The following is a 13,901-nucleotide window of genomic DNA, read 5'->3' as shown; positions in this document are numbered from 1 at the left end:
ATAGGGAAGAGGTGTGGGAATGGGTGGGGGAATTTGTGTTGTGTAAGGGGGAAAATGGGGGAATTTTGAGGTAGGATGGGGTGGATGGTTGATAGACACCAAGGATGGTGGGGATGGGGGATGAGGCTATGTTTGTAGCGATGGGGAATCGTCAGCGATGATGCAGGAAGGAGAATAAATGGATGGGTGCACAAGGCGGGGTGATGGGGGGATAAAATGTGGGGAGGATGCGCAGGGTTGGGTGCGCAGTAGGAGCCAATCAGCGGACGGCTCCCACCACCCACAGGTTTGGGCGCCAAAATACAAGCGCCATGTTGTTCTGAGTGGAGTGGCGGCGACGCGCGCGGCTCCTACACTCTTTTCGGATTTTAAGTGGTAAAACGGTGCCAGGCCGAGCCTGTATGATTATGACTGCTATCTAATATGGTAGTGATCTGACCCGAGCGGGAATAATGTCGCAGAGCAGCACCCAGAGGTGAGTAAGGGGCGGTAATAGGTGTTGACGTGGGAGATCAGCTGAGCGCTGGCTTCACCACCTCAAGCTTGTATGGGGGAAATGTTTGTCTCTCTCCTGGTGTTCCTTGCTGCGTATATTGGGTGTATATGTGGCGTATGGCGCCTCCCTCGTGGTGTATTGTGGCGTATACTGGCCCCTGGGGGGAGGTCCGGGCGGTGTAGGCAAGATTTTGTGAAGGTTTGTTTTGAGGTGACAGGAAGTGTCGGGGGACGGAGGCTCCGGGATGGTTGTCTTCACCTTGTGCTGGTGAGGGTTGAGCTCTGGCTCTCTGGTCCCGCCTCTCACCTGTCTGGCAGCTGGTGTACAGGTTCCTGAGCCTATTGGGCTCTATCATATCTATATTATAAACTGTGTATGGAGTCAGCCTCCACCACATCACTGCCTAATGCATTCCATCTGTTAACTACTCCCACACTGAAATAAAATTCTTTCTAATGTTTCTGTGGCTCATTTGGGTACTCAGTTTCCTCCTGTGTCCCCTGGTTCGTGTGCCACTAGTGTTAAACACTTTCTCTTGAGAATTATGTAGGTAGTGATCATGTCTCCCCTAACTCTGTCGTCTACTGTCGTGAGGTTCAGTTCCAGTAATCTTTCCTCATCTCTCACAGCTGGAAGACTAGCCTGTGGCATACCTCTGAACCTTTTCTAACTTCATTTTGTGTTCGACTAGATGTGGCCTCCATGCTGGAGCTGCATATTTCAGTAATGGTCTGACATGTGTGGTATACACAATTCTGAAAGATTCCTAACATAAGTTCCTGAAGGTAGTTCATATGTTCGCCAGTTTGCATACGCCGATGATGATATCATTTCAATGTGAGGCTTGAGGGGGACAGGTCTGGTGAGATCAACCCCCAGTTGTGTGTTGCTAAACCTCGACATACACACACACACACATTTACCTGTTTTGTGTGCGTGTTGTAACTGGTTATTGGCGTGTGAGAGGAGCATAGGGCAGGGGAGCCTGAGGTTGCTGGTGACACTACGTGTAAATATTGTAGCAAGACCTGATGTTAACAGATAGTGGTATTGTGGTGTACTGCTGTATTGTGGTGGTGTATTGTTGTTGTGGTGGTTTATTGCTGTATTGTGGTGGTGTTGTGGTGTACTGCTGTACTGTGGTGTATTGTTGTTGTGGTGGTGTACTGCTGTATTGTGGTGGTGTATTGTTGTTGTGGTGGTTTATTGCTGTATTGTGGTGGTGTTGTGGTGTACTGCTGTACTGTGGTGTATTGTTGTTGTGGTGGTGTACTGCTGTATTGTGGTGGTGTATTGTTGTTGTGGTGGTTTATTGCTGTATTGTGGTGGTGTTGTGGTGTACTGCTGTACTGTGGTGTATTGTTGTTGTGGTGGTGTACTGCTGTATTGTGGTGGTGTATTGTTGTTGTTGTGGTGGTTTATTGCTGTATTGTGGTGGTGTTGTGGTGTACTGCTGTACTGTGGTGTATTGTTGTTGTGGTGGTGTACTGCTGTATTGTGGTGGTGTATTGTTGTTGTGGTGGTGTACTGCTGTATTGTGGTGGTGTATTGTTGTTGTGGTGGTGTACTGCTGTATTGTGGTGTGTTGTGGTGGTGTACTGCTGTACTGTGGTGTTGTGGTGTACTGCTGTATTGTGGTGTATTGTTGTTGTGGTGGTGTACTGCTGTATTGTGGTGGTGGTGTGGTGTACTTCTGTATTGTGGGGGTGTTGTTGTGGTGTACTTCTGTATTGTGGGGGTGGTGTTGTGGTGTACTGGTGTATTGTGTTGTTGTGGTGTACTGCTGTATTGTGTTGTTGTGGTGTACTGGTGTAGTGTGTTGTTGTGGTGTACTGCTGTATTGTGTTGTTGTGGTGTACTGCTGTAGTGTGTTGTTGTGGTGTACTGCTGTAGTGTGTTGTTGTGGTGTACTGCTGTAGTGTGTTGTTGTGGTGTACTGCTGTATTGTGTTGTTGTGGTGTACTGCTGTATTGTGTTGTGGTGTACTGCTGTATTGTGTTGTTGTGGTGTACTGCTGTAGTGTGTTGTTGTGGTGTACTGCTGTATTGTGTTGTTGTGGTGTACTGCTGTATTGTGTTGTGGTGTACTGCTGTATTGTGTTGTTGTGGTGTACTGCTGTATTGTGTTGTTGTGGTGTACTACTGCTGTATTGTGTTGTTGTGGTGGTGTATTGTGTTGTGGTGTACTGCTGTAGTGTGTTGTTGTGGTGTACTGCTGTATTGTGTTGTTGTGGTGTACTGCTGTATTGTGTTGTGGTGTACTGCTGTATTGTGTTGTTGTGGTGTACTGCTGTATTGTGTTGTTGTGGTGGTGTATTGTGTTGTGGTGTACTGGTGTATTGTGGTGTTGTTGTGGTGGTGTACTGCTGTATTGTGTTGTTGTGGTGGTGTACTGCTGTATTGTGTTGTTGTGGTGGTGTACTGCTGTATTGTGTTGTTGTGGTGGTGTACTGCTGTATTGTGGGGGTGTTGTGGTGGTGTACTGCTGTATTGTGTTGTTGTTGTGGTGTACTGCTGTATTGTGTTGTGGTGGTGTACTGCTGTATTGTGTTGTTGTGGTGTACTGGTGTATTGTGTTGTTGTGGTGGTGTACTGGTGTATTGTGGGGGTGTTGTGGTGGTGTACTGCTGTATTGTGTTGTTGTGGTGTACTGCTGTATTGTGTTGTTGTGGTGGTGTACTGCTGTATTGTGTTGTGGTGGTGTACTGCTGTATTGTGTTGTTGTGGTGTACTGCTGTATTGTGTTGTTGTGGTGGTGTACTGGTGTATTGTGTTGTTGTGGTGGTGTACTGGTGTATTGTGGGGGTGTTGTGGTGGTGTACTGCTGTATTGTGTTGTTGTGGTGGTGTACTGGTGTATTGTGGGGGTGTTGTGGTGGTGTACTGCTGTATTGTGTTGTTGTGGTGTACTGGTGTATTGTGTTGTGGTGGTGTACTGCTGTATTGTGTTGTTGTGGTGGTGTACTGCTGTATTGTGGGGGTGTTGTAGTATTACTGTAGTGCGGGAATGTTGCTATTGTATTCACTGCTTCATTGTAGGGATGTTGGCCTTCACAAATACGAGGGGGGAGGAATTACCTTGCGTTGATTCGGGGGGCCAAGGTTCCCGCGGCCCGGTCTCTGACCAGGCCTGTTGGTCAGAGACCAGGTGGGGGGCAGGAGTGTCTACTCCCCCCCCCCCACATTCCCAGGCCTAGTGTAGCACATATATACCATATTAGGAGTAGGATAATCGTTTTACTAGCAACATGAATACAAAACATTAGTTTGTCCATATTCCTCTTTGTGTAATTGTCCATTACGTCATTATACACGTACAATGATACAATGATCCAAGGGGAACACGCACAAGGGGACACAGGTGGAAACTGAGTGCCCAAATGAGCCACAGAGAGATTAGAAAGAACTTTTTTAGTGTCAGAGTGGTTGACAAATGGAATGCATTAGGAAGTGATGTGGTGGAGGCTGACTCCATACACAGTTTCAAGTGTAGATATGATAGAGCCCGATAGGCTCAGGAATCTGTACACCTGTTGATTGACGGTTGAGAGGCGGGACCAAAGAGCCAGAGCTCAACCCCCGCAAACACAACTAGGTGAGTACAAGGGAGCCGGTCGGCCGAGCGGACAGCACACTGGACTTGTGATCCTGTGGTCCCGGGTTCGATCCCAGGCGCCGGCGAGAAACAATGGGCAGAGTTTTTCACCCTATGCCCCTATTACCTAGCAGTAAAATAGGTACCTGGGTGTTAGTGAGTTGTCGAGGACCTGGCCACGGGGACACTAAAGCCCCGAAATCATCTCAAGATAACAACATGCTTACTATAAGTACTACCTAAACACTTGGATGGCTTTACAAAAATGAACTACATTTGCCCGAACCTAACCTAACAGGGGACCCCTTACTAGAAAACGTGCCATCCCCATCAACTTTGCTAGTCGCTATGATTTCATTGTACATTATATTTTGACGTTGGGGGAGGGGGGGGGAGGGTTGATGCCCAAATACAATGTATTATGATGGGTGGCAGTGTTGGGATCCCCAGTGAATACCTTGCCACACCTTTGGACAATATGTCTGGGTTGTCACGGTAGTGTATACCCAAGGTCACTTGTCCTGCTCTGGGGAGCATTTGGTGTTCTCTGTTAATGGCGTTGGTGTGATCCTGTGGCACCTGTGTTATCTTGGTGTGATCCTGTTGTCACCTGTGTTATCTTGGTGTGATCCTGTGACGTCTGTGTTATCTTAGTGTGATCCTGTGGCGCCTGTGTTATCTTGGTGTGATCCTGTGTTATCCTCATATGGTGATGGGGCAGCGTCTTGGACCAGCGGGCGGGGACTGTCATTACGTAATTACAAGCAGGTGACTTCAAGAGGAAACTAAGATTGTTTCCTCCAAGGAGTGCCGGACCAACCAGGCTGTGGTGGGTATGTGGGCCTTGCGGGCCGCTCCAAGCAACAGCCTGGTGGACCAAACTCTCACAAGTCAAGCCTGGCCTCGGGCCGGGCTTGGGAACAACTCCCAGAACCCCATCAACCAGGTGTAGGGTCTAGAGTAGACTCGTCTCCATCTTTGCTATTGGCGAGTCGCCGTGGAAGGGATGGCGGTGCGGGGGGGGGGGGGCTAGCCCCCATCCTCTACCCCCATCCTCTACCCCCACCATCCCCCTCACCTCTCCACAACCGGAAAAAATTGTGGCGATAACTGTGGCGGTGGTGGTGATAAAGCAGTTGGCGGCTGTCAAATTGGTCCACTACTGATTAGTGTTTTGGTGCGACAACCTGAGTGTTGTTGGGGCTAAGATGTTGGTTGAGCCAGTAGGGGGCGAGTATGGTCCTTGCTGCACAGGTCACGCCGCCACTCTGGGTATCTGTGAAAGGTTTGGGGTATAAGTTTGGAGGCCAGAGATGTCCAGCAGTAGAGTACAATGAGTATACTTGTGGTCCGGGTCGGGTTACATCTGGCCAGGGTTAAAGTCCTAGTGTGTGTATGTGTTAACGCTGATAACCCCATCTTGATGGGGTTATCAGCGTGTGTCAACACCATCTCTCCACACCATGTGTGTATATGAATAGTCTTCGTTTGTAATTAAAGATGTATCTAATATCTTGACCAGACCACACGCTAGAAGGTGAAGGGACGACCACGTTTCGGTCCGTCCTGGACCATTCTCAAGTTGATTGTGAGAATGGTCCAGGACGGACCGAAACGTGATCGTCCCGGGTGAACGGATGGGTACAGTTAAGGACTGGCGCCCAGTCAATCCTCCCCGGCCAAGATACGAACCCAGGCCAAAGCGCTTGGGAAGCGGCGGGCGAATACTTTTCCACTGTACCACGGAGACTTGCCCACCCTCCACTTGCAACACCACCTGTTATAGATTCAGCTACTGGGAACAAAAGTTCAAAGTAGCACGGGCTATGGTGATCCCGTAGCACTTGGCAAGTTCAGCTGGCGCTCTTGCCTCTAATACCCTGGTAATATTCCCCTTGTGGCGGCGGCTGGTTGTGTGGTGGAGCTCCGATGTTCACTCCTGGTGGTAGTTAGTGGTGGTAGTGGTTAGAGAAGGTGTGGCGGTGGTCGAGGAGCAGGTCACTAACTGCTCCAGGTGACGGCGGGTGGTCACACCAACACCTGTGGTCAGGGAGCCTGCACTTGTCGCTCACTTCACTGTGTGTACATCTCTACACCTGTGGAGAAGGGTTGCACACACACCTGTGTAAGGTGGGGTGCACATCTGTGCTTGCCCAATGGTGCTTACAGGCTGGGGCGGGGCGAGTGGCTCTTGGGGTCTGCCTTGTCGCAGTGGACTTCCTTGTGAGAGTTAATCCCGACGTTGTCAGATAGGCTCTTGAAGGTGTGTAGTTTAGCTGGAGGTAATGACCTCGTTGGTTCATACTTCACAGCGCTTGTAAGTCCTCAAGTCCTGTCTCGTGTATCGCTTGTCGAATGTCTGCCAGCAGTCCTGTCGAGTCCTTGGACTTGAGCTGCTCTGCTCTCCACTCTAATCTACATTGTTAGCATCCATGTCTCAAAAGAATGTGGAGTTGGGCTCTGGTTGTCGGTCTGGAGTGGCTTCTCCAGGGCGTAAAGCCACGGTAGGTTGATATGGAGGAGAAGCTGTTACCCATGCAGCAGGTCCCACCTCCCTTTCTCACTTATATTGGTCAGCCTTAAATACCTAGCTGCAGTTGATGTGTTGTTGTTAAAGATTGGCTACCTGGAACAAAAAGTTGCTAGTAGCACGGGCTATGGTGAGCCCGGAGAACTGAGCTTGAGGAACATGTTGGGTGTGATATGACTGCCAGGTGTGTGACCAGAGCGGTTGGATCTGCCATATGGTTCCTTGTCCGGCCTACCATTTGCTGGGGTGAGGGAGCGTGGTGGGATCTAATGCTTGGAGACTGCCAAGTGGAGGTGGGCATGTGTGTGTGTGTGGGGCACAGGGTAGGGTAGTGGAGTGGCTTCTTGCCCAGGCTGTGTGGTTGGGGGGTGGGGGGCATGTTGTTCACACGGCCTACAGTAGGCCTACCCAGGACCCGGTGGGACCACCACGTGCACCCTCCTCCTCCCAGGTGGTGGTGCACGTGTTGGTGTACGTGAGGGGGGGGGCACGTGTGTATAACCCGTAGTGTAACAACAATATACCAGTATTGGTCATGAATAACACAGGCCAGGTGGAACTGGTAGTTACCCGAGGAGTAACTCCTGTAATTGTGCTTGCTGGGGTTGTACTCTGGCTCCTGGGTCCCGCCGCCTCCTCGCCTCTCGTCAACTGGTCTATATAATCCACAGATTATATACTTGTATATTGTTATAATATGACAATGTCCTATTGTTGGTCGTTGTGGTGCCATTGTAATTACCGGACGGGGTATGGTGGGATAGGCATAGTGCCGGGGAGGGAAGCGGTTGGGCACTGATTGGAGTGTTGTCAAGTGTGGGGCTGATACATGTGTTGTGGTGGTGGGTGAAGCAACAGGTGTAGGGAAGGTTAGTGTACATGGGTGCCAGTGGAACACCACTGGTGGGGGGGGGGGGGTAGTGGTGCCTACGGTGGGCATGTTGGTAGTGGGTGGTGGTGGTGGTAATGGGCATGATGGTAGTGTTTGGGTGGTGGTGGTAGTGGGCTTTAAATCTGGTGTGTGTGTGTGGTGTGGGTTTCGTTGGTGGTCTATGAATGAGACAACGCCGCCCCCTGCTGACTCCTGCCCCACCTCCCTCTGTTCTTGTGGCTCCCATTATCTCTCTACACCCACCTTCCTGCGCCCCTGCTTGTTCACCACCACACTAGGGGCTGCAACAGGGGCGCTAGGGGCTGCTGGAACCTACTGACGTTGTAACATTTACAGTGTGTGTGGGGCGCCAGCAGGGGCCGTCTCATCCATACTCAGGAAGCTGGTGTTTCTCCACCTTTGAGTTGGTCAGCTCTGCTGTCTCACATGGTCAACCCCGTCCTGTCATCTTTCAATTTTGCGTGTATGGTTACTCTGTACATCCGTCTATCTCTACCCTTTGACAGGCGCGCGTGTACTCTGCTCTCCATTCATCTATTCTGTGGCTTACTTATTCATTGGTGTGTCCCGGAGGTTCTCCTCTCTCTGTCCCGTGTTTTGTCTTGGTGTCTCAGTCACGGTGTGTGGTGGTGGTGGTAGTGGTGGTGGTGGTGGTAGTGGTGGTGGTACTGGGAGAAGGATTAAGTTTTGTCCCAGTAGTCTGCGATAACTTGTACCTGGTTGTCCGGTGTCAATGTCCAACCCGTTCTCGCAAATTTAATAAGTCAATATTGACTTATTAGTCGCGTGCATAGGTGACATACTAAACATAATAGTTTCCCTTGAAAAGCTTCATAACAAACACCGACCTTACCTAACCTACTTAGTATGTTAAGATAAGCATCTTATTGCTTCGTAATTACAATTATTACCTAACCTATACCTATAATAGGTTAAGTAGCAATTGTAATTACGAAGCTATAAGATGCTTATTTTAACATACTAAGGTTAGGTAAGGTCGGTGTTTTCTATGAAGCTTTTCAAGGGAAACTATTATGTTTAGTATCTCACCTATGCACGCGACTAATAAGTCAATATTGACTTATTAAATTTGCGAGAACGGGTTGCAATGTCTTAATGATTGATGTCTAAACTGTTCTGCCTTCAGTCATTTCGCTGGTCTCTCTTGTACCTCTCATGAAGAGGGGGGGGGGGGGGTATAGGGAGATACTGGGGGGGGAGGGGGCGATATGGGAAAGTGGGGGGTCGGTCATATTTAAATAACACCAAGTGTCATTAGGAGGGGGAGAAAGTGGTGGGGTTGGGGACATTCCTGGGTACATGTGTGGGTACCCCCAGGTACTGGTGGTGAGGCTGGGGGGGGGCCTCTACCCTGGGTAGGGTAGGTAGTGGGGTTACTAGTACTACCTACCCAGAGCCTAGTAGGTAGGCTCTCACTACCTATCCTGGGTAGGTAGTAGGGCTACCTATATGTCCTGGTTAGTCTCCTGGAGCCATTTACGAAGCACTTACGCAAGCACTTACGAACCTGTCCATCCTTTCTCAATCTTTGGCGGCTTTGTTTACAATTATTAAACAGTTAATGAGCTCCGAAGCACCAGGAGGCTGTTTATAACAATAACAACAGTTGATTGGCAAGTTTTCATGCTTGTAAACTGTTTAATAAATGTAACCAAAGCCGTCAAAGATTGAGGAAAGATGGACACGTTCGTAAGTGCTTGTGTAACTCCTTCGTGAATCTGGCTCCTGGTGGTACACCAGGCGCTCCAGTGGCGCCCCTGGTGTGGCGAGGGGTTGTACGTACTCTCCTGGTTGTACGTGTACGTAGTGTGGGAATCTTGAGAGGTGTGTGTGTGTACGCACACAAGACAGCTCCGGCGCTCACATCAGGTGGGAAGAGCCTTGTATCTGTTGTCAAGAGATGGTGGTGCCATGGGCAGGGAAACTGTATGGAAAGGAAGTGGATAAGAGGGAGACGTGTGGTAGAATGGAGAGATGACGTGGAGGGTGGGGAACATGTGGGGATAGTTCCCCGCCTTATTCCCCATGTTCCAGCCGGCAGGTTTGATGGTCCAGACCGGCTGGGAGGAGAGAGAGCCTTGGGTAGAGGTGACGGAGGGTGTAAAGTAGCCTGACTTGTCGGGGACTAGTACCATGGGTCTGCCAGGTGTGTTGTTCTGGAGGCTGGCATGGGAGAGGGGGATGGGAGGGTCCTCTTCCACCACCACCTGTCCCACCCCGCTACACGGAACACCTCTTACATTAGTGCCTGGTGCTGTATGTCCTGCCTACTGTATGGTAGTGGTGTAGGGGTGGTGTATGGGGGCACCGGGCCATGGTAACTACACATACACCTATATGGTACGCTGTCATAATACAAGTGATATATACACGCGGTATGGGGCATATGGTCCTGACTGTGTGTGTGTGTGTGGCATGTGCTAGTACTCACCTAGTTGGGCTCTGGCTCTTTGGTCCCGCCTCTCAACCCCCACACTATTGTCGTTTAATTATTAGGCTTACCTGAAGATGGGGTTCCGCCACTTGTGTTCCCAAGTTCGCCCTGGGATCCTGGAATCCTTGACAATATGGTCCAGCAGACTGTTGCTTGGCGCGGGCCACAGTTGCACATATCCACTACAGTCCGGTTGGTCCGGTACTTGTTGGAGAAACTTGTTAATGGCTTCTTAAAGTTCACTTTTGTTCCGGCAATATTTCTTATGCTGGCTGGCGTGTTGTGGAGCTGTGATGGTCCTGTTGTACTTGTGGGGGTTGAGCTCTGGCTCATTGGTCCCGCCTCTCAACTGTTGTGTGCCTATGGTTCCTACCCCGTCGCTAGTTCCAGGGACAGAGTTGGGGTTGAGGGGGGACCTGATCACTCAGGCCTGTCTCTCGCTATATCTCTCTCCTTCCCCTCCCAGTGTGTGTCCCCCTATTCTCTCCCCTTTCCCCTCACTCCCCTATTGACTCTCCACCCGCCCTTCTATCACCGTGACCTTGGTGTAGCATAGTCCCTTCCCGCCCCTGATGCGAGTCCCTCCTGCAGGCGTCCAGGTCTGCGACGCCCGCCTTCCCATATGCCTCTCACACAGTTTTTTAGGGAACCATTTATCACGTCCCTAGACATTGAATTGGTTGAACATACTGGAGTTTTTTTTAGATTATTTTCACATTACGGACTTTGGAATGTGTGACAGTGTTTGCAACCTGGTTGACTGACTAGTGAACAGGCTGACAGGCAGGCTGGTTGACTGACTAGTGAACAGGCTGACAGGCAGGCTGGTTGACTGACTAGTGAACAGGCTGACAGGCAGGCTGGTTGACTGACTAGTGGCCAGGCAGGCAGGCTGGCTGGTTGACTGACTAGTGAACAGGCTGACAGGCAGGCTGGTTGACTGACTAGTGAACAGGCTGACAGGCAGGCTGGTTGACTGACTAGTGGCCAGGCAGGCAGGCTGGCTGGTTGACTGACTAGTGGCCAGGCAGGCAGGCTGGCTGGTTGACTGACTAGTGGCCAGGCTGACAGGCAGGCTGGTTGACTGACTAGTGGCCAGGCTGGCAGGCTGGCAGGCTGACTATATATTGGCAGGATATAGGGAGGGAAGAGAAGGTTCAGGTGACGCCTATAGACAGGCAGGTGAGGCGGGTGAGCTTCGCCTTTTGTCCCTCTCGTAAATCGATTTCAGATGACCGGAATACCTTGTGATGCTCTGGTGGTCGCTGGTGGTAGTGGTCGCTGTAGGTAGTGGTGGTGGTAGTGGTGGTCGCTGTAGGTGGTGGTGGTAGTGGTGGTCGCTGTAGGTAGTGGAGTTCCACCTGTGTTAAACTGTCTGTATGTACCCTATTAATTCTCCCTGAGAAGTTTGTATGTAGTAATCATGTCTCCCTTCTCCCTTACTGTCACGCAGTAACGCGGACGACGAGTGGTGCTCTAACGACGAGCTTACTGACGAAGAGTACGAGATCGACGAGTCGTCCTCCCTCGAGGACGACCTACCGTCTTCCACCTCCGGCGTCAGGCTCAAGAAGCACGTCAACAAGGGCCGCTGGACCAAAGACGAGGACGAGGTACGTCACCAGGGGTCACTAGGGGTCACCTAGAGGTCAGGCGGGTCATCTAGGGACGTAATCAGGGGGACAGTCTGAACAAGAGAATACACACATATGAAAGAGGTATTTTGATCCATCCTGGTAATTAGTATTTATATATATACACACTTCCTGGGTCACCCCGTGTGTGTGTGTGTGTGTGTGTGTGTGTGTGTGTGTGTGTGTGTGTGTGTGTGTGTGTGTGTGTGTGTGTGTGTGTGTGAAGATTAAGATGGATTTAAGGGTTTCAGAAGGTATATTTAAGGCTACCATGTGACAGGGGGGGGGGGGTCAGGGGTCAAGAGCAACATGGGTAACTAAGGGTCAACTGCCCCCCTCAGACGGGGTCAGCAGCTGTCAAAGGCCCAGCTGGGCTCGGTCAGACCATCACAGAGCTGTCAGGTCAGCAGCAGCTGTCAAGTCAGGGTTACTGGGGATTCAGTATTACTGCTATTTCATGTTATTGACACTGGTGTGTGTGTGTGTGTGTGTACACTGACCCAGGTAGTGTGTACGTGTGTACAAGTACTAAGAGTGCCTGTGTGTGTGTACAAGTACTAAGAGTGCCTGTGTGTGTGTACAAGTACTAAGAGTGCCTGTGTGTGTGTACAAGTACTAAGAGTGCCTGTGTGTGTGTACAAGTACTAAGAGTGCCTGTGTGTGTGTACAAGTACTAAGAGTGCCTGTGTGTGTGTACAAGTACTAAGAGTGCCTGTGTGTGTGTACAAGTACTAAGAGTGCCTGTGTGTGTGTACAAGTACTAAGAGTGCCTGTGTGTGTGTACAAGTACTAAGAGTGCCTGTGTGTGTGTACAAGTACTAAGAGTGCCTGTGTGTGTGTACAAGTACTAAGAGTAGCTGTGCGTGTGTACAAGTACTAAGAGTAGCTGTGCGTGTCTACAGAAGCTGAAGTCGCTGCTGGAACAACACGGGGAGAAGTGGGAAGTGATCGCTGGCTGCTTCCTTGACCGTAACGACGTCCAGTGTCAACAACGGTGGCACAAGGTGGTCAACCCTGAACTGGTCAAGGGTCCTTGGACCAAAGAGGTTAGTGTCTTCTTCTTCTTCTTCACCCGCTACTGGAGGTACTGGGTAGTAATGTATCGCTCCGTATACATAGTAGAGTATACATAGACTTAGTTACAAACACCTTAATTATCATGATTGTAATCACATGATTGGTTCGGTATTGGATCTTATGGTGTATTAGCTTAGATTGTCTCAGTTATGATACCTATACTATGTAGGCCTACCTTGTTTAACTCCGCTGGATAAACCACCCTGTAGCAGGCTTCTGTCTGGGCCTATGTAGGGCCCCCACAGTGTAGGCCTATGCTGCCAGCATGTGAGCGCAAATGAAGCATTAACATCGTCTGTTCCTGTACCCACCTGTGTGCAAGAATGCCAACTGTTGGGTAATTGGTTCCAGCTTAGTGTACCACCCTTCCTTGAGAGGCCTGTAGGCCTAGTGGCAGACTGTTACAGTCTTGGCGAGACGGCAGGTCAGCCGTGGAAGACGCTGATGCATCAGGTTATAAATGTGTAATACATTAACCTGCTGGAGGTGTGATGGGAAGTTACAAGAGCTACGGGTTCCTCCTCTGGCGTCTGCCAGCACTTGTAAAGAGTTATGACTGGAAGACAGGAATGTGATCACCACTGGTGTACACTCCCGGCCTTGTGAACCATGAACCGTGTCCTCCACCTTGTGTGCTGAACCATGAACCGTGTCCTCCACCTTGTGTGCTGAACCCTGAACCTCCTCTCTCCCCACCAGGAACACGCACAGCTGACAGACAGACACAGAGAGAGACAGACACACACAGAACGAACCATTACACAATGTTGTGCAATTGTCCGGAAGTCTTCCTTTGTTAATATCGGGTCTCTATTGTTCATTTGCTTCCCTCTCCTGCCTCTCCTCTCCTCTCTCTTCTCTCCTTCTTGACCCTACTTTACCTTCTGGGCTTCCTTGGGCTTCCTTGAACCTTGTCTCATAGGCACAAGAGCGGGAGAGGAAGATGGCGGCTGGGCCTAAAATACCTGACCATTTCATGCGGCATGAATTGAGAGGCGGGGTTTGTGCTTGCCGGGGTTCGAGTCCCCAAAGTGGGCGTTTGGCTCCTGCGGGAAGAGTCTGCAACACCTGACTTCCGCAACACACTAGCACAAATGTGTTGCTGAAGCCAAGGTTGAAGGGTTTGACGCATGAATTGATCTTACGGGTTGTGGGGGCTGCTAACACGCACAGCCTCATTGGTCAGGGGTTTGTCAGCGTGTGGAGGAAGGGGGGGGGTTGTTT

At 50.3% G+C, this 13,901-nt stretch overlaps 1 protein-coding gene across 3 annotated transcripts in view; it reads left to right on the top strand.

The window, feature by feature from the left end:
* The first annotated feature begins 303 nt into the window (after window positions 1-303).
* LOC123770505 (transcriptional activator Myb) overlaps window positions 304-13,901 on the top strand; it is a 51,513-nt gene continuing 37,915 nt past the window's right edge. For 2 of the 3 annotated variants that reach the window (XM_045762446.2, XM_045762445.2), the window contains exons 1-3: window positions 305-475; window positions 11,420-11,579; window positions 12,503-12,646. In XM_045762446.2, the coding sequence (XP_045618402.2) occupies window positions 453-475; window positions 11,420-11,579; window positions 12,503-12,646 (327 nt within the window). In that variant the 5' untranslated portion in view covers window positions 305-452. Of the gene's footprint in view, window positions 476-11,419; window positions 11,580-12,502; window positions 12,647-13,901 lie in introns of all 3 variants that reach the window. The other variant, XM_045762444.2, reaches the window with a different exon arrangement.

This window comes from Procambarus clarkii, chromosome 46 (assembly GCF_040958095.1).
Source record: "Procambarus clarkii isolate CNS0578487 chromosome 46, FALCON_Pclarkii_2.0, whole genome shotgun sequence".
Lineage (NCBI taxonomy): Eukaryota > Metazoa > Arthropoda > Malacostraca > Decapoda > Cambaridae > Procambarus > Procambarus clarkii.
This window is presented reverse-complemented; position numbering and strand designations above follow the sequence as displayed.